Here is a 20,881-nt window from a genome sequence, read left to right as displayed (position 1 = left end):
GCTGAGCAGCGGGATAACGGAATCTGGCGTTTTCCAACCCAATGGAGTCATAGAATCATAGAATGGTTTGGGTTGAAAAGGACCTGAAGATCTTCCAGTTCCAACCCCCTGCCATGGGCAGGGACATCTCACACTGAACCATATCATGGAGCATTCAAAACTTCCTTGGGCAACCTGTGCCAGTGCCTCACCACCCTCACAATAAAGAACCTCTTCCTTAGATCTAACCTGAACTTGCCCTGTTTCAGTTTGAACCCATCACCCCTTGTCCTACCATTACAGTTCCTAATGAAGTGTCTCCCCAGCATCCTTATAGGCCCCCTTCACATATAGGAAGGCCCCTATGAGGTCTCCACACAGCCTTCTTTTCTCCATTCTATGGTTTAGTGAGGGGGACACAGGGATACCAGCTCTGGCGGCTCCCCTTTGGACCATCTCCAAAAGGGATTCAAAGCTTGGCATTGTTCTGAAGTCATCTTGCACTGCATGGTCTCAAAAATGCATCCAAGATGAAGCTGAGCGGCCCAGGAGGCGCAAGACAGCTCCTGCCCCCTTCCTTTGGGATGTGGCTGCTCTGAGGGCTTTGGGATCTGGCCTGATGTTAATAACTGGCCGCAACAGGCGACCTCGCAAGAGCCATTGTGTTTCTGCCAGCACCAGTTGCTCCATCAGCTCGGATATTTAATAGCCAAATGAATGAGTGAACGGAAGCATCAAGGCTTCCGTGCCAGCCATCCAAGCTACACACGCTGTGCACAATGTGCTAATCCCCCCTGGCCACAATTGCACCCCCAGGCTCTGGGTGCTTTGGCACACAGGACTGAAAAGCTTCTGCTGTTTGTGTGGGGTGGCAGAGCCAGCAAGATCCCCCCGGAGAAGCGATGCTGACCTGAACCATCCCTGCTCCGGAGATTGGGAAGAGTGGTCCTGCCTGCTGCTGCCTGGCTGTGCTCTTTGGGATCTGCTGGTCACATCACAGAGCATCTTAGCACAGGCAGAAAGATAAGCATGCACCAGTGCTATGGCATGAGGCCCTGACCTCCGTTCCTGGTCCTGGCAGTAACCCTGGGGCAGTCCTAACCCAGAGCACACGTACATCTGCCACACAGATGCCCCAGCAAGCTCAGAGCCTCTCTCAGCAGCATGAATTAGCCGGCAAATAAGCTATGTAGCATCATGGAGACCTTCCATGGGCTGGATGCAGGCAGACTGGTGGCTCTGACCCGCAAAAATGCCAAAAAGCAGAAGCAACTGAGTTATTCTTTTATTTCATTGCTTCTTAGTCCACACAGTCGGTATAAAATCAGAAAAGCAAAGCAAAGAAAACAAAAACGAAACAACAAACCACCCCAAAAAACCCCAAAATTAAACAAAACACAACAGCAACACAGTGTCTGGAGTCCTCAGGAGGCAGCCTGGGGTCTGTGCAGGTGCCTGTTCAATTCATGGCCAGACACAGCGCTGACACACAGACAGAGGACAGACATCTCGCTCCGGCAGCAAAGACCAGCACAGGGCTCCAACCAGAGCTGTTTCTGTTCCTCTTGACCACGGGGGGGGAAGAAGGAACCTTGGTTATAAATGCTTTATTAAAAATAATAGTAAAAGCCAGTCTAAGTACAAAAGCAGTTATAGCTCATTTATATTACACAGAATTATTTCTCACTTCTAGCTTTCTCGTTTACCTCAAGATTGTTAACTGAATTTCCAGTGAATAAGGTTAAATGGCTAGCAGTATAAGGAATGGTAAATAGATAGCACCATGTCATATATCTGGTATTTGATTTCATAGATATAACTGGGTTTGCTTCTTTCTCATTGGTAGCTTAGCTCCACGGCAAGGATAAAGCACGTTTCACGGTTGGGAGCATCACTGCCTCAGTGCTTGGCTCGGCATGGCTCAGCACACACCCCAGCCCCACTGGCACAGGGGGCACCCCTAAAGCTGGCCCGGCCGAAGGAGTACAGCCTGTGCTGGATTGCAATTCAACCTAAGTGATTTAAAAGCCCAAATTCCCAGCGGGTGTGGAGGAAAGGCAATGGGATTTAGGCACATAAGTCATTTAGGCACTTGGGGCAAATCAAAGCCTTTGCTCTGAAATCCTTCAAACCTTTCGGAAGCATCTCCCGTCAGATCTGGACGTGCACTTTGGTTACCAGGATCACAGCATATGGCAGGAGCGGGGACCAACCCCTTGGCTGGCGTAAATTGGCGTAACTCCGATTTATGCCAGCCTATAAACCACTCAGAGCTGGGGTTTTCTGATGGTTCGACAGGGGCTGGGATGGGGAAAGGAGAGTTCAGGTCAAAGAGGACTTTGCATAAGAGAGAAAAAAAATCACTGCGCTCTTGTTACACTGTTAGGAGTAATAGTTCCTTAGGCACTTGCTTTAGGCTTTAAAACATAGCGTAGGGTCAACAAAAGCAAACAATACTATGTACATATATGTAAAAAGTGTTATAAATAGGTTTTTTAAACCATAGATACTATATACATCTTCAATTAACAAGTAACCCTTTGAGTGTTTCCTTGGGGGGCCGGTTGGGTTTGGTTGTGGTGGGAGGGTTTATTCCTTTTCTTGGTTGGTTAATTTGCTTTTCCGTTTTCTCGTCTATTTTCCCCCGCCTCCGTCTCCTCCATGGACATCATGAGTGCCCCTTGTCACGCCAGGCCACCTCCCGCAGCATCACTCCCGCTTCCGTAGGATGACGTAGATGATGCCGCTGGCCAGAGCCAAGGGGAAGGCCAGCCACGCCAGGATATAGGCAAAGCCATAGGAGGTGTTTTCCGAGGCTTGGTGCCAGTCCGTGTGCCTCACTGTGAAGATGGCAGCGCCGCTCATCACGCAGAGCCCTGCCAGGGAAGCACAGAGGAGGTTTAGGTTGGATAATAGGAACAGCTTCTTCACTAAGAAGGTGATCGGGCATTGGAACAGGCTGCCCAGGGAATGATGGAATCACCATCCCTGGAAGCGTTCACAAACCATGCAGACAAGGCTCTCAGTGACATGGCTTAGTGCTGGGGAATGGCTGGACTTGAACTTAAAGGTCTTTTCCGACCTACATGATCCTATGATATAGAAATGACACCATTCAAGGAGCAGTTCCTTGCTGGAAAACCAGAGCTGGAGAGGATAGTACCCAATGCCAGCATGGGAACTGTTTTTATTATTGCCTTTCTGTATCCTGTCTCCTGGAAAACTATGGTATGATTGTGGGGGGTGATGCTTTGGGCTCTGCTCTGGCTGCAGGTGAGTGGGGATTGCTCCGATAAGCTCAGCCAGTAAACCAGAGCCCCTGGAGCAGGCAAAGCTGGGGCATCACTGGGGATAACCCATCCCTCAAGCAAGCACCAGGCAGCCCTCAGCTCCATGCTGCTGCTCTGGACCAACCCCACTCCTCTGGGTGGCTTGTTTAAAATGCAGACTGTATCCTGAACCACCCTACCAGATGTGCTGTGAGAGCTTAGACTCAAACCCTGTTGGTTTTCCTAAACCACAAAAGTTTCTTTACCACCTTCCCAGGCAAACAGAGCTGGGGCTGAGGATGCTCTGGCCAGGCAGGATTTGTGCCCTGCAATCCCCTGTCCTCCTCCAGGGCTGCATGAGGAGCTCAACTGCAAATGCTGTTCTTGACAAGCCCCACAAGCCAGTGGCTCATCCCTTTTCCCTGGATCCTGGCATCCACCCTCATGAATCAGTGACCAGCACAGGTCCCCGAGGGCTCTCCGGCCAGACCCAGCTCCGGTAGGCAGCATTTAAGCTTTGTTGCAAAATCAACCCATCAGCATTGGGGACTGCCCAGAGCTAACACAAAGCCACCTCTATTTCTGCCCAAAAACAAGCTCTTTCAGTCAATCCCAGCAGTTCTATTCTGAAGTCGTGGGGCTGTTGTCAGAGCCGAGTTCCAAATCCCCTGCACGGACCTCGGGACCACCTACATTTAACCACCGTGATATTTGAGCTGTAATTCCACTTGACACTGCTCCTTTGTTCTGGGAAAGTGCAGGAGTGGGAATAGGCTTCATTAACGCGCCGCTGGTGCAGTTTCCATTCTCTGAGCATGAGAGCCAACTCCCACTGCCCCAGCCCATGCACAGAGAGCACAGCGATTGTCTGCCCATGGTGGTGGGACAGGCGTGCGGCCATGCTGCTCACCTACAGACAGTGGAAAATACAGCGGCAATTGTCCCCATGAGGAATCTGGCAGCATGGAGGCAATGGTTACCCCACAGGGACAGCAGCTTTAGGGTGGGAGAGATGAGAGAAAAGGGATTAAAGTGATGCTGAGGGTAGAGAGAGCGATGGGCAAAATGGGTCAAACCTGGAGAGGTGATAGATCCAAGACAGATGGAGGGGAGTTATCAGGGGTTTTTTGATGCTTCTGTGATAGCTGAAGTTCCATCAGAGCAAACTGAGCTAGACTTCAGAGCCTGCTACCAAGCAGTGTGGAGAAGGTGCTGGGGATGCATCCTGCCACTGCACAACAGACCTGACTGACCTCGTGTATCTCTTCTTGCCCTTTCTTCCATGACCCAGATCCCCTCAGCCACGGCTGAAGTCATAGCACAGACCAGCTCCTACCCTCCTGCCTGGCTCTCAAGGCACCACTGCCTGGCTCTGCCACCCAACAGCACCCAGTGGTCCTGCCCCTGGCACCCACTGGTTCAGGTCCAGCACTGCTGTTGGTCAGGCTCCAAAACTGGAGACCCTCAGCTTTGCCTGTACCATCACGGGGTGATGGAAAGCTCCAGGAAGAGCCTCAGAGGAGGGAGGTCCTCTGCAGCTCTGCTGGAGCCGAGAACAAAGCACTCAAATGGGTAAGACCCTGTCCCTGGCAGACCAGTACCAGGGCATCGCAGTGCCAGGGCTTTGCAAGGCACGGATTAACACCTTCAAAGCCTGAAGGCCACAGGAATTTCCTCTGTTGGCTTTAGATAGCAATGGTCTTTTATAGCAAGCTGCAAGGAGACCACATTAGGTTCAGTTCCTTTGACTGGAACTGTCTCTACCTCCAGGTGGGATCACCCAGCAGCACTACCACCATGTCCTGTGTCCTACCAACAACCCTCAAGTTTAAGATCACAAAGACCACAGCTGCCCTGAGCCCACTCCTCCAGCCCTGGCCGAGGAGAACAGTGAGGATGGCCACCAGTGCCCACGGCTGCATGATCCATCAGGACCAAGAACTCTGCCTACAGGTCCCCCAAGCCATGAGGAAGTCTCACGGGGACCAGGTCACACTCTGGAGAGGGGCTTTTTACAAAGGCATGTAGTGATGGGACAAGGGGGAATGGCTTTAAACTGACAGATGGGAGATTTAGGTTAGATCTTAGGCAGAAGCTCTTCCCTGTGAGGGTGCTGAGGCACTGGCTCAGAGAAGCTGTGGCTGCCCCATCCCTGGCAGTGTTCAAGGCCAGGTTGGACAGGGCTTGGAACAGCCTGCCCTAGTGGAAGGGGTCCCTGCCCATGGCAGGGGGCTGGAACTGGATAAGTTTTAAGGTCTCTTCCAACCCAAACCATTGTACGATTCTCTAAATCCCATTATCTCTTCCTCCGAGAATGTTTCACCAATTCAAGAGAGCAAAGCCTTCTGCTCCCACATCTATTAGACAAGCTCTCAAGCACATAATTGCATTATTAATGCCCATTTCCCATCCTTGTCTCCATGGCTATAATGGGTTTCTACACATCTGTCTTTCCAGCGATGAACTGATCTGAACTCATCACCTGCATTATGGCCAAGCAGATACACTCCTAATAGATTTCATGCCACTTGTGCCAATAACGGTTAGCTCTGAGCTTCTGAGGTTTGTGAAGGCCAGGTCACCTGGAGGATGCTCAGGAACTTTGTGTAAATTCAATGGGTAAGTTTTTCCACTGATGGCCTAGGGCAGCTTTTAGTCTAACATCTGAAGTCACTGATCAGGCTCCTTCCCAGACAGTCTGTCATCATTTAGCCAGAATCATATGGCACAATAGTTTTTCTAGTCTCAATGCTTGAAAATCCTCCCCTCTGGTTTCATATGTGGAAACATAAACGGAGCCAGTGGCCTTACAGCATCTATATTTGGAGGACTGCAACGCAGGACGTAACTATGGCTCATTTCCAGCACTGAGTCCTTTAAGAGTTAAAAATAGAGGCTGACAGTTCAAAGCCAGCCGCTCACCCTGCACGCTCCAGTGGCAATTTGCTGATGTGGAAAGCACCAGCCCCCGTATGGCAAGTTATAAATAATCATCAGTCCCTTTTCACCAGAAGAGGATGCTCGCTGCTCCCCACCCCAACCTCACCCAGCCCAGCAAAGGTGGATCCCAGCACCAGAGCAGCCACCCTGGCCCCTCAGCGCTCCATCCTAAGGCTTCCCATTCCCTTCCCATGGGAAGAGGAGACAGAGCCCTCAGTCCTGCAGCCCTGATTGCCCCCAGCCCTGCCTCTGGTGGGTTCCAGCACCCCGACCCTCCAGAACATCCCCAGCTGGGTCAGCAATCCTCTTGCACTTCCCATGATGCCAGGGAAGAAGGGCTGGGATGCATAACACCCTGATAGACAGATCCCATCCCAGGGCGTGCAAGACCTCAACAGACTCATCTCCTATTCCCTTCACTGAGCCACACAGGAGCCAGCTCCGTGATGCTCCTGCTTCGGTACTCAAGAGCCTGCTCGTTTCCACCATCACCCTCTCTGCTTGAAAGCCCTCTCCCGACCGGTGACAGCCCCATGGATCAGCCCCCACTTACCAGCAAGGATTTGGAAGATTCCAGTAACGTAAAACCGCCCGCCCTTGGTGAGGGTGAAGAGCTGGCAAAAGAACAGGAACAAGGACAAGACGCTGAAGATGATGGAGAGGATCATCATCGCTTGGACAGACTGCAGCCATTCTGGGAAGAGACAGACAGAAACCTCAGTGCGGGCACCACAGTTGGCAAGCCCCCAACCATGGCCCATGCCCTTGGCATCATTCCCCATGCCACCATCCCACCCCTGAGTACCATGAAGTTTCTTATCAGCTGGGAGACGTGGCCACATCCAATGCTGTGTCAGGTGGTGAGGTCCTCAGCACAGGCATGACATTGCCCAGGATTTAGAAGGATGTGTGCATGGACCAGAGTGCTGGGATAAAATGAATTGCAGAGCCACGCTCTATTCTCATAATCAAACACGAGCAGAGATCCCAGCCCTGACCTGAAGCCTGCCGAAACCAAGACAAAGCCTCTCCCCAGCTTCACATCAGTTCAGCTGCCCTAGAAACACACAAGCCATGTGCAACAAGCCATGAGACACGGAGCGGGCCAAGGTGCGAGCTAAATAAATACACAGGGAGTGAAAACACCCTCTGCCCTTGCGGAGTCAAACCTTTGAGAGAGAGCCTTCCCCAGCTGCCAAAGAGCAGCTCAACCAGCCCCAGCGTGAGTCACTGCCCAGCTATTTCCAGGCTCTGTGGGTGTGGAACTCCCCTCGTAAAACTAAGATAAATAAACAAGCAAAATGCTGCTCCATCCCATGAGCTGCTGCAGCGGGACACAATGAGGCAGTGCCTCGCAGCGCTGGGATGGGCCATGCTCACAAATGCCTCTGCCTTTCCCTTGCCTTTGAAAGTCTGAGATGAAAACGGGTATTTGCAGCCTTCCTGGAGAGGTCTTTAAGGATGCAACAGGGATTAATTCACCAAGAAACCAGGCAGGATGCGGTACAGGTAAACTGAGGCACAAAGCACTCAGTGAAAGGCAGGGGAATCGTGCTTTGGGCTGGATCCTGAGACAAGGGAGAATCAGGCAGGACCAAAGTCCCTGTTCCACATTCCTGCCACATTCTTACTCCACCAACTTCATTTCCCAGCTGCACACTGCAACAACCACTGGCTTTCCAAAGCAAATAGTTGAAACCCAACCAATCCTCCAGCTAAAGGTATCCTTCAGCTTAACAACTTTCAGTACCTGATGAAGAGAATTAAGCCATTTGGGACTGCCCAGAGCAGCGCCTGCTCCCACAGAACTGATCACACTTCCCACCACATCCTCACAAGCTGCACTCATGGAGGTGAGAGCAGAACTGGAAACAGAAAGTGAGGTACAGCCTTCAGCTGGGACGGGAAGGATGATCCACGCCTGAGCCTTTCCAGCAAATCCATGCCTGCAGGGAACTTCCTGTGCAATTTAGTAACGTCTGGAGTGTTTGGCTGTGGACCATCAATTCTACCTCTCGTCTTTGCATCTTGCCTCTGGACATTCATGCAATGGAGCTGAATTTGCTCACCAAAGTAGACTGAAACCACCCAGAGCAGCCTCTGCTCATTGCAGACAGCTTTCTCCTTCCCCTCCTTTTCCCACTTCCTATGCCAAACTACCCTGCAGCATTAACAGGTCCTGCTAAGGACCTGCTGCGCTTCACTCATTTCAGTGCTGCTGAGTTTCCATCCATGAGCATCAGTTGCTGCCGTTCCTTAGCAAGCAGCAGCTGTCACTGCTGCCACTTCGAGGAGATCCCAGTGTGGTTTTCACACTGATGGGCACACAAAATGTCCCATGTATTTCATCTCTCTCTGCTAGCCAAGCAGGAAAACCCCCTATCTCAACCGTACCTGACTTGAGCACTGGCCACACTCAAGCAGAGAGGATGAAGCACCTCAAGTGCTGCTAAAAATCAGGTCATAAATCATTGCTCAGATGGGATTGGAGCAATACAATTACACAATGTCCAGCTGCTGAACTACAATCTCCTCCCACACTTCAGCACAGAAAGGGCTCCCATCCCAAGTCTGGGAAGCTGAGTTTTCATCTCACCCCATCCCAAGCCCTAAAGCCATGTCCAGCTCCATGCACCGGCTGAGCCAAAGCCTGCCCAGCCCCAAGCCCTACAGTTTGGTCCAGGACCCAGGAAGCCAAGTCCTTTGTGATTCCAAAGGCCACAGGATCCGGCCCAGAGAGGAGCTCTTTCTGCTCGGAGGTGGATGTTCCAACTGCCGGTTATTTTAGGAGAAGCCTGTCTAGACGGAAAGCTGAGCTGAGCTGCCCTTTTAATTGCATCCGCCTCCCCGTGCCTCTTCTTTGGTTCTGAATGCAAATGATTTATCCAGGCTCTGCAAAATCCCATTGTAATAAAGAGCCGTGTCAGAGGAATATAAAGGCAGGCACTGAGAGGGAGGGAAGAGCTCACCGTGACCAGAGGGCTTTCGGCAAGTAGCCACATGAGCAGAGAAATCAAGAGACGATCCCATAGACCAGAGTCTCTGCTCACATCCAGCCCTTTGCTTACTTCTGTTGGCCTCCTATGCAAGAACAAGGGGCAGGATCCCCAGCTCGTGAGTCAGAGACCCACAAGTGCAAGCTGCCATACTCCATTAAATCCAAGCCCAGCTGCCCACAGCTAATACAGACTTCAGCTATATTAGCTAATTGCCTTTAATTCATTTGAGAACAGCACTATAACTGCAGATAGGATTGCTGCATCCTCAACCCCACATGCTTTAACTCCTTTGCTATTAGTGCTGTGTCCTGCCTATAGGCTTCTTCTCTTCCCACAGGGAGGTGTGGGCTCTGTGAGCTGTACCATGGGGCTGTCAGCACTGTTTACTCCCAGGCTGTTATTTGTGGTTTCCCCTGGGCAGCGCATTGGTTGTTCCATTTTTCTCCTGCATCTCGTCTGCTCTGTGTTTATATCTTTGCTCTTCAGGAGGAAGAAGAAAAGGAAGCAGAGTGGAAAGGACAGATAACACCCTGCACGCTGCTTCCGGAGAGGACCCGTAGGGAGTTTTCTTAGAGCCCTTTCAGGCCGTTAGAAACAAAGACAGATGCTTTTACAAAACAAATGTGACATTTTCCCTAAACTCCGCAGGCCCCAATGGGCTCACGCCACCACTTGTAACAGCAGAGAAAAGCCTTCAGCCCTGGGATACCCAACCCCACATTTCATTGCCCTAAAGTCTAACACAAAAGAAAGAAACCTAGAGCAGAAACTGAAACCTGGAGCAGAAATTGCAGCTGAACACCCCCAAATGACAGTAGCTAACCCAAGCCCTTCCAATAAAGCTCCAGCCCTGCTTGCAGGGATGTTTTACACCAGGACAAGGGATACAGCAGAGCAGACATTGGCTCCTCACTGTTTAATTCACTGCTCTGTCATTCTGACCCAAGCCAAGGAGAATGAATGAAGCACTAACTGAAGAGAAACTTATTTGAGCAACTGGGCTATAGACTCAGTGTAAGACACCACTAAATTAGTGCTGTGCATCAAAAACACCTCTGTGCTGTGACCTGCAGCTGACGGTAACATTCTGCACGTGTAGCTTTCCCTTTGCAAACCACGTATGAGTGTACACTTCAAAAGCAGCCACTTCTTTGGAAGAAAACATCCACTAAGCCAGTAACTGCAGTATGCAATAAATATAGAACAAGAGGGAGGGGAAATTCATGACCACATCTGCATGGTAAAACCTGCTCCTTCGATGCTGCCAACTAAATATCAGCAGGGTCAGGAACAGCACAACATCTGCTGGTACAAAGGTACCAGAACAGGTCTGCCAGGAAGAGCCATGGGTTTCAGCAGGGCTGTTCCAAAGGAGACTCTTGGGCTTCAAGGTCTGGTCAAGAACCTGACCATGGCATCCTCACCTATGAAGTGGACAGGTCACATCGTAAGTGCTGAAGCTTGCAACAGTTTTAAACCTTGATATTCAAACACTCCTTAAGAGGGCTGGAAAAGGGTGAAATGAAGATGCGGCAGCATTAGCTCAATCACATAATTTGTCTGGGGCTGAGCTTCGGACCACTGCCCCTTGGCAACTCGCTGCAGCAATTCAAAGGCAAACCAGCTCAGCTACCTGCAGTGTTATTCCTGGCAGCACAGACCCCACCGCTGTCACCCACATTCCCATTGCTTGCAGGGAACATCTCTCCTGTTGGGGAGAACAGCGTCACAGTTCATCAGCCACATCCAGCAGAGCTGCTAAGCTCTCCTTCGGAAAATCCAGCTCCATGACATTGCAACTTCCTTCTGCTTTGGTCCCAGATCTCCCACCAGCATGAAGTCAAACCTTCCCCAGCTGCATTCCAAGCTGCTGGATACTTGAGCCAGGAAAAGCAGGTTTTACACCCAATGGTTGCTGCTTTCCTGTTCTATGTCCACTCCCTGGAGAGGACCACAGAGAGCTGCTGGATTGAGGTATCCCTGGAAACCCCACGGGAAAAGGGGGATTTTAAAGAGCTCCCAAGGTGTTTGTAATGGCCAGGGGATGAGCACGTGGGAAACACTGAGGCTGCAGGGAGGCTGTGAACGAACGCAGTGCTGCAGTTCCTGCACAAGACTTCCTGGTCCTCTTCTGTAACTCCTTCAGAAGGAGATGAAGCCCTCACGGCCCTCTTGTGTCCTCTTTTGTTCTCAGTTGTCCTCCTTCTTGCCTTCTCCTTGAAGCTCCATTTAAGAAGCCCCTGAGGCTGGGAAACAGTTGAAAGCTGTGAAAACAGTTGAGCTGTGAAACAGTCCCTGAGTTGGGAAACGGGAGAGGTGCCTGAGGACTGGAGGAAAGCAAATGTCACTCCAGTCTTCAAAAAGGGCAAGCAGGAGGACCCGGGTAACTATAGACCGGTCAGCCTCACCTCCATCCCTGGGAAAGTGATGGAACACCTTATCCTTGATGCCATCTTAAGGCATGTCAAGGATAAGAGGGTTATGAGGGGCAGTCAACATGGCTTTACCAAGGGGAAGTTATGCTTGACCAACCTCATAGCCTTTTATGAGGAAATAACATTGTGGATGGATGATGGCAGAGCGGTGGACGTGGTCTACCTTGACTTCAGCAAAGCATTTGACACAGTCTCCCACAGCATCCTCATAGCTAAATTGAGGAAGTGTGGCCTGGATGATCAGGTAGTGAGGTGGACTGCGAACTGGCTGAAGGACAGAAGCCAGAGAGTTGTAGTCTATGGGGCGGAGTCCAGTTGGAGGCCTGTATCTAGTGGAGTGCCTCAAGGGTCAGTACTGGGACCAGTATTATTTAATATATTCATCAATGATTTAGATGAGGGAATTGAGTGTACTGTCAGCAAGTTTGCTGATGACACTAAGCTGGGAGGAGTGGCTGACACGCCAGAAGGCTGTGCTGCCATCCAGCGGGACCTGGACAGGCTGGAGAGTTGGGCAGGGAGAAACTTGATGAAATATAACAAGGGAAAGTGTAGAGTCCTGCATCTGGGCAGGAACAACCCCAGGTTCCAATATAGGTTGGGGAACGACCTGTTAGAGAGTAGTGTAGGGGAGAGGGACCTGGGGGTCCTAGTGGACAGCAGGATGACCATGAGCCAACACTGTGCCCTTGTGGCCAAGAAGGCCAATGGCATCCTGGGGTGTATTAGAAGGGGGGTGGTCAGTAGGTCTCCTTCCCCTCTACTCTGCCCTGGTGAGACTGCATCTGGAATATTGTGTCCAGTTCTGGGCCCCTCAGTTCAAGAAGGACAGGGACCTGCTGGAGAGAGTCCAGCGCAGGGCGACAAAGATGATTAAGGGAGTGGAGCATCTCCCTTATGAGGAAAGACTGAGGGAGCTGGGTCTCTATAGTTTGAAGAAGAGGAGACTGAGGGGTGACCTTATTAGTGTATATAAATATATAAAGGGGGAGTGTCATGAGGATGGAGCCAGGCTCTTCTCAGTGGCAAACAATGATAGGACAAGGGGTAATGGGTATAAACTGGAACACAAGAGGTTCCACTTAAACTTGAGAAGAAACTTCTTCTCAGTGAGGGTGACGGAACACTGGAACAGGCTGCCCAGGGGGGTTGTGGAGTCTCCTTCTCTGGAGACATTCAAAACCCGCCTGGACACATTCCTGTGTAACCTCATCTAGGTGTTCCTGCTCCGGCAGGGGGATTGGACTAGATGATCTTTTGAGGTCCCTTCCAATCTCTAACATACTGTGATGCTGTGAGGCCAGAAGGTTCATAGCTCTCCAAAGCTGCACATTCAGATGCTCCATCAGACCAGCGAAGCTCATGTCCCACAGAGGCAACCCCTGATGCTGCCGAGGCAGCAGAAAGCTGCTGGCACCAGGAAAAACACCTTCCATCAGCTCCACCATGCCCTAGGCAGCTCCTCTCCAACACCCTCAGCGCAGTGGCTCCTTTTGGTTTGTGCTTCAGAGCGAGCTGAGATGGTGCATACATCATTTCAGGCTCAGGTGCTCCAAGGGGCTTAGGTACCAACTCCCAGTGATTTCAAGTCCAAGCACCAGGAGCAGGGATGGGGAGCGGTGCTGCCCTGGCACATTGCAGGGGTACACCCAGCCTGTGGCCACCGGGACATCCAAGAATCTCAGCAAGGCCAAAATCAATGTTAGTTTAAGGGTTTTCCAGCACTGTGCTCTGCAGTAGATTCCCCCATCCATTCTTCTGGCTTTGCAGTCATTGCTTGCCCACATGTTGCGTTCTTCCTCCCTTTTTACTCCTCTTCTATGGGCCAAAGCTCCCCATCCAGCAGGGGAGGCTGCCTGACCCCCTGTATGCAGAACAACAGGAGCTAAATTGCTCTGGAGCAGCTGAGAGAAACACAGCAGCAGTTCCCTACCTCTCTTTATCAGATGCTCTTTGTAAGAGGAAAAAGCAACAATAAAAACCTGGGTTTAAACAGAGGAAATCCCTTTCATGTCATAGGCAATACAGTAATGGGAGAAACTGATCTGAAACACAGCAAGCTAAATGCCACCTCCATCTCTCCAAATCTTTTCTGTGTCATTCGGGTCCAGCATTGCTGGAAGAAAGAGTCTGAAAGAATAAGGGCAGCAAAGCCACTCTGGGGGCACTGACAGAGCAGAAGCAATGGGTTCAGATGTTTCAGTTATGCATTTTAAAGCAGAGAGGAAGCAGTGCAATTCCTGCAGGGAACAGATGATGGGTCAGGGCACAGATGTTGCTGCCTCATGCCAAGGAGGAAGAACTCTCCTGCCTCCTCCAGAAACCAAGAAATGGATTTCAAGCACCAGCAGCGCTGCTTAGGGTCCCATCTGCCACAGCAAAGATACTCTGGAAGAGGAAGAAACAGTGTGCAGGAGCAGGGCAATCCTCTCTTGCCTACCCCATCAATGGGAGATCCATCCCTGTTTCCAGGCAGCCCAGGACACATCTCTGCTCTGGGCAACGCACCTGGGCTTTGCTTGTGGCCAGCAAATTAACAGGTACATCATATGGGCACAGCGCTTAGTAACCATGTGGATTGGCAGCCTGAGCATTTCCCAAGGTTTAGGGCTTTCTTTTCCCTTTAAAAAAGCCCAAAACCATCAGTCTGCCTGTAAACAAGCTGGCCAGGAGAAAGCCAAAGGGCAGTGACAGGAGAAACTGTAAGAAGACAACAGGAAAAACATCTCCTGACATTACAGAAGGATGTAGGGATCCCAACAGAGGTTCCCATTGCTTCCCCACCAAAATCACAGGGAGAGCAGTACAAAGCAGCAGGAAAAAATTCTTGCCCGCATAAAAAATTCATTTGTGGACAGAAAAGGCCATTTTTAGAGGAAAACTGAAAAATCACTGTCTGGAAATTTGGGGTGGAATCTACTCCAAAGCGCTTGAGCGGCTCAGGTCCGGCCACGTGCCCTGTGTCGCAGCGAGCTCACACAGCTGGGGGCTGGCACACGGCCCTGCCGACGCACAATCCCGGGATTCAGAGCTGGATTCTTCAGATAAGTCTTTTCCAGGAATGTCTGACAGCGCAAACGGAGCAAAGATTGCAACATTTCTTCCATAGTTCTCGGCCTCTTGGGGAAAAAAAAGGCATTATCTAACGGGCAAAGGCAGAAATCAAAGCAACAAGCAGGCAGTTGTGAAAGGCGAGGAAGTGGGCAGTGGCCCCCGACCTGGTGTTTCCTCCTCCTTCCCTGTGCTCACACCCCTCCGGACTGCTCAGCCCAGAGCAGGATCAAGCCCTGCCAAGAGGAATTTGGGAGGTGGGAGCTCAGCCGATACCGAGGCCGGCTCCACCCTGTACCCAAGGTCAGCTAATGTCTCCGGAATCCACGCTCTGGCATTCCTGCAGCCAGCCCTTGGGTTGTTTTGCTGCTTATTTCACTCCCATGGGATAATCTGTAAGGTCAGGAGCACAATCCCAAACCTGCCCCAGCGTTCAGTACAAGCAAATCTTGTGTTTTAACACTGGGATATGGGTTTAACCAGTTCAGCTTCTCATTGGGCATCCTCATGACGGTCATCTCAACAAAAGGGTCCCTCTGTGGCAGTAGAGTGAGAGGAAGCTCACCCATCCTCACCGTGCTGCAACCAAGGGGAACATATCACAGCACCACAAACCCATCCATCCTCATGTTGCTGAGACCAAGGAGAGCATCACAGCACCACAAGCCCCTCAAAGCCCTCATGCATCCCGAACACACAAGACCCAGCCCTACCAAATTCCACATATTCCAAGCACCACTCCTCTTCAAAAGAGAGGAAGAAATAACTGCACTACAGCTGCCACTGCAATGACCAGAAGACAAACTGCCTCTACGTAAAGACCAAGTTCAGCTAAAACATCCCAAGGAGGATTTCTTGCTCTTAGCCCGCAGCAGACCTTGGCACTCTGTGTTTAACCATTAAGTCCCATCCTTGGCTCGGGCACAGAGGAACAAATTCCTGCTGCTTTCTACAACCCAGTGTAGCAAAACACAGCCTGTGTTTTGAATGAGGTTTAGAAGAGAACGGTTTGTGGGATTTGCTATAGGATGTTTCATGTTTTTGAAAGTAAGCAGATTCCCAGCAAAGAGCATAATAAGGATGAGGCAGGGGACAAGCGTGAGCCTTAGAGGTGGCTCTGTCACAGCATCCTTGCCCCATGTACTTGCTATTGCTTCAGATACAGCCTGACTGCAGTGGACTTGGCAGTCCAGAGGTGATGGGAGCAAGAGGGTTGGAGATGGGAAGTGGGGAGGGATGGTGGTGGGATCCACTGGAAGTGATGCTGTGTGGCATTTCTGCTCTACTTTTACAAATAGATTGTAAAGGCCTTGCATAAGCCTAGGAAATAGCTTTTGATTTTGTGTTCCTACAGCACCAGTGAGCTCCGGATCCTGCACTCAGGGTCCCACCACATGGAGGCTGGTCCTCAGCAGCACTGCTTCCACATCCCTGCTGTGGGATGGATGGAGCACAAGCTTTTGCCCAAGCAAAACCCCCTTCTGATGCTAGAACAGAGCCTTCACAGAAATCAGAGCTGTCAGAGACTTGAGCACAACGTCTCACTGCAGCACCTTATCAACCACACCAAGCTGCTTGACTGCATTTTCAGCAGGGTCATCTTGACTATAGTCCCCTTAAGGATAAATAAATCACCACTGGAAAGGATCCAGAGGGAAGCCCCTCTTTGAGGAGTTTCTGGAATCATGGGAATACCGACTCACAACACCCAGCAGGACAGTCAGACGTGGAGGAAACCATCCCAACCACGTGTTGACACTGATAACTCCCGGACACACAGCATCCTGTAAACACCCAGAAAAAGCAGTGCAGGTTTGAAAAGCCAAAGATCTGGGGAGGCTTTAGAGCCCTCTGGGGTGCAATCACTGCCTTTTATTCCAAAGCACAAGGTCAGCAGATTTGGTGCATGCATGAATGGCTGTGAAGCAGCCTGCCTACGCTGCAGATAGCCAGCAACTGCTGATGAAGGACATGGCTCCAGAAGGCTCCTCGGCTGGGATGGGATCCAGCCAGCTCCTGGCCAGCCTGGACACCACCAGGCGTCAGCAGAGACCCGCGGTGAAAGCTTTGCTCCCACCAAAAACCAAGGCCTGGGCCCAAGCAGGGAAACACAGCACTGCTTATAGCCCAGGGAAGAGGGAGAGTGAGCACCAGCATCCACCTCCCTGAGAGGGGTGTTCTACTCCCAACAGGCTGGGGATGAGGGGGACATAAAACTCCAGAAGCCTCCAACAGTCTCCCATTGCTGCTACACCCTTCATCAGCATTTAGTGCTCTCAGTGTGACCGTTCCCTCCTTGCCAAGACCACGTGGCATCGGTTTGCTCCTGCGCCAGGACCATGTTTCCGGCACAGTGTGACTGTGCTCCCAGTGACAGGCGTGTGATTCACAGCGGGTTTCACTGGGAGAATCTGATCCATAGGAAAGCCAAACCCAGGCTAACTGAAAACAACTGGACACAGCACCACTGGCAATAGCCCTGTCCTCTGGGGAAACTGAGGCACGGGCATGCCTGACTCCCTGAGCACGGATTTCTTGTTACTGGTGCCACTGGGTGCCCTGGAAACTCTGTGTCACAGTGTCTTAGGAAGCACCCTGCTGACCTCAGCAAACAGCCTGATGGGTGATGACACATCAGCCTTCACCCAGCTTGGTCCAGAGCTAGAGTTCAGCCATTCCAGATGTGCAGGTGCCACAGGGCTCTTTCAGCAGTGGGATGAACAGCTTGAGCACTCAGCACATCCAACAAATAGTATGTGACAGCAACCCACAGGGTGAGGATTGTGCCCAAGAACTCAGGAGGTCACAGCAGCCAAAAGCATGGCAGGGTGTCCTCCAGAGGCAGGCTGTCCTTCAGGCACCATGTGCATCTTTAAAACATCCTCACAACCAGAGCAAGAGGGAAGCAAGCCAAAAACAGCCCCTCTGCTCCCAGCAGGGTGATGGTCACTTTGTACATCCAAGTGCAATCAATATGGGCTAATAGTGGGAGACTACTCAAAAGGGCTCAAGTCACTGCCACCCTGCCAGGGGCTGCCCCACAGCTTTAGGGCAGCAGGACAGAGTGATGGGCACCAGGTCTGGTACCTGCGCCAAGCCCCATTGCAACTTTAGAGACTGATAAGGCTGCGGGGAGCCACCATGTGTCCCCCTACCAGGACACCACTACCATGGTGGAGCTCTGCCCCTCCATCTGGGAACAGGGAAGAGGAGGCAAGGGAAAAGGTGGGATGGAACAACTTCAGGAGGGTGCAGGGAAAAGCAAGAGGCACTCACAGCAAACCTGCACAGGCAAATCCCCCTTGATTCCATAACTCTGGGGAGGAGAGTAATGCAACAGGCAGCAACATCCCTGATGGCCAGGGAGCACTCACCATTCGTGGACGATGTCAGGCAGTGGAAGATGGTACCAGAGGTGCAGTTCTGCCAGAGGTCCGCTGTGTGCCCGCCATTCACCAGCCATTGCTGCAAGAGAGACACAGCCCTGTAAGCAGCACCCAGGCAGGAGGCAGCCTGGCCCCCCCAAGGCTTCAACACCGGCACGTGTGTGCCCGGCCAGGCACTTTCAGGCTCATGCTCTTCTTTAGGAAGGGGTTTGGAAAGTACATCCTGATATTTGCTTTTAGCTGCTTTCGCCTCAACGGTGCTAAAACAGAAGCTCTTTATTCTCTTTAAACATGGACCAAACCCCGGGGGAACATGCACTTCCCTCCCCTCTGCCGTCCTCAGCCAGAGCCTGGCCGGGTTATTTGAATGCTTCCATGTGATTTCCAACCACTTGGAAGATTCTTGTAACAGCTCCTACTGCTGCTAGCACCACCCCAAAGGGAAAAAGGGGAAAGAAAATACAGGGGGGAAAAAGGACCCGGTGAAGCAAGTCTGGAACTCACCAGCTCCACAAAACTGCTACCTTAAAACCAAGTCAACCCTCTTCCTAAGCAGATGACGTGGTAACTGGGCTCTAGACCCGGAACAGTGCCGGGAGCTCTCTGTGCAGCATCCAGCCCTCAATCTTCCACTCATGCAAAGCTTAAGCCTTGAAAATCACCAGCAGGAGCCCATCTGGGTTAGGAAACGGATGCTGCGCATAATTCACAGCCCCAAAGGAGCAAAGCTGGGGGCAAACCCATTGGTGCTGAGAAGCCAGAGCCAAAACCACCCTATTTCAAAGGGGTTTGTTCAGACTGGCTGCACTGGTGCTGTGGCTGAAACCTGTTAGCAGGTGGAGTGCCTGTATGTAAGGGGAGCAAAGCATCACCCCCATGAAGCACATTTTGGGTGCTTCAAAGCTGCTCCTGAGTAGGGATGATGAGGAGATGGGCTTCAAGAGCACTCTGCTCTGTACTAACATAGGTGCCCTGAGCACCCACTGTGGCACACATCTGACAGCACAAATGCTCCAAAATCTCACTGTTAGACCAGCAATGAGCTAGTAAAGGTTTCCTGCTAAAAGCCAGTGGTAAAACAACCCACAAATGCAAATAACACTTTCTGGCCATGGCATGCCCCCACCAGCCACTCCCTGCCTTGCCAGTACTCTGGTGCCAAAGGAAGTCCGTACTTACACTAACGATGGTGGAGACGAAGAGCAGCACCAGCACGGTGACGTGGAGCACGATGATCCCCAGCAGCAAAAGCAGCATCTTGGCGGTGTTGGGGGACAGAACTGGAGGGGCAGAGGGATGATGCTAAGTGTGTGTGCCTGTACCGAGCCCGGCCCCGGGGGGCGGCAAGAGGCGCTCCGCCGATGGCAGGAGCCGGCTTGGCTCCGGGGGATGCCTGGGCAGCGCCCAGCTCCCTCTGCCCAGCCCCACTGCCGGATACCCCCGAGGGGTCCCCCAAGCCCTATCACCGAGACGGGGCTTCCCCGGCCCTTCTCCCTTGGGGACCTCCGGGAGGGGGATGTCCCCCCTAGGGGGCTCCTATCCCTCTCCCCAAGGGGGTGTGCTCCTCGGCACCCCTAATGGGAGGGGTCTGCCTCGGCGCATCCCAGCCCAGCTCTGCCTGGAGCGGGGTTCCTTTGCCGACAGACCCATGAGACCACCGGGGGTGATTCTGCCCGACCCTCTCCCCAGGGGAGGCTTTCCCCGGCTCATCGGCCCTGGCGAATCCCGGGGAGCGGGGTAATGGGGGGGCACATTCACCTCACCCCGTTTCACCCGACAGGGCTACCTCGGCCCCGCTTCTCGGCCCATCTCCCCTCAGCAGTCCCAGCAAAGCTCATCTTAGATCCTCTCTCCAAGGGAGAGGGAGTTTTCCAGCCCGTCTGCTGTCGGGACCGTTAGATAGGAGGGAAGGTGGCTGCCCTCACCCTTCTTCCCAGCGAACCCCGGAGCGGGGAGGCTCCCCCCGTCCCTCTCCCCTGTGCACCCCGGAGGATCTCTCCGGGTACCCCCAGCCCGGTTAAGCGGCGCAGCCCGGCCCGTACTCACGTCGCGGCGGAGCCGAGCGGCGCTGGATAGCGGGCGCTGAGCGGAGCGGGCGGCGGCGCTGTCAAGTTTCCCCTTTAACCGGGGCCACCGCCCCACTTGCGTCTGCCCGACGGGGCGGGCCCAGCGCCGCGCCCGGGGCTCCTCCTATAACAGCGGCAGCGCCCGGCCCGTCGAGCTTGAGGCCGTGCTGGAGGCAGCGACAGCCCTGTCGCCATCGCCTGCGCACACGCACGGCCGGTCCCGCCGCGCAGCAGGGAGGTTTAGGGGGGGACGGACACAGAGGGCACCCCCGCCGTGGCTGCCCCCCTCTTCTTCCCCACCACGGCACCCAGCGAGGTGTCCCCGGCGTGGGGAGTCCCCGCTGCTCTCCCAACACGTGGAAGAAGCGGCGTAGTGGAGGCTCTGCCCCGCTCTGCTTCCCGGAGCAGCTGTGCGTGGCCGTGGGGGGGTCCTTGAGTGTCCTAGGGTGGCTCCTGTCCCCGAGGTGCGAGGCTGCGGGAGGTCAGTGAGACCCTGGTCAGGGATCCATGGGACAGGATTTGGGGAATGAAGTGGAGGGAACATCATCTCTGATTCACACAGAGAGGCTGTGGCCAGGGAAGTGACACCTTTGCGATTTGCTCCTGCTATAGGCAGTGTGATTCTGGCCCTTGGGCTGGAGGTTTTTAGCACCTGAAAGGAACTGAGTGACTTTTTGCTAAATGGAGGCTGAGATCTTCCAGAATGCTGGAGGATGGAGGTGCTTGGGGAGGCTGCACTCGGTACAGCAGCCTTCA

The 20,881-nt window shown here is 52.6% G+C and overlaps 1 protein-coding gene across 1 annotated transcript; it reads right to left on the bottom strand.

Moving 5' to 3' along the window:
* Window positions 1–1,277: 1,277 nt before the first annotated feature.
* PMP22 (peripheral myelin protein 22) lies at window positions 1,278–20,189 on the bottom strand. Its single transcript, XM_080629214.1, has 5 exons — window positions 20,106–20,189; window positions 19,239–19,339; window positions 18,048–18,138; window positions 6,742–6,882; window positions 1,278–2,855 (listed from the first exon to the last, which is right to left on the bottom strand). The coding sequence occupies exons 2-5, from the start codon at window positions 19,314–19,316 to the stop codon at window positions 2,689–2,691; spliced, it is 477 nt and encodes a 158-aa protein (XP_080485340.1). The 5' UTR covers window positions 19,317–19,339; window positions 20,106–20,189; the 3' UTR covers window positions 1,278–2,688.
* Between the last annotated feature and the right edge of the window lie 692 nt (window positions 20,190–20,881).

Source organism: Psittacula echo, assembly GCF_963264785.1.
Source record: "Psittacula echo genome assembly, chromosome: 14".
NCBI lineage: Eukaryota > Metazoa > Chordata > Aves > Psittaciformes > Psittacidae > Psittacula > Psittacula echo.
This window is presented reverse-complemented; position numbering and strand designations above follow the sequence as displayed.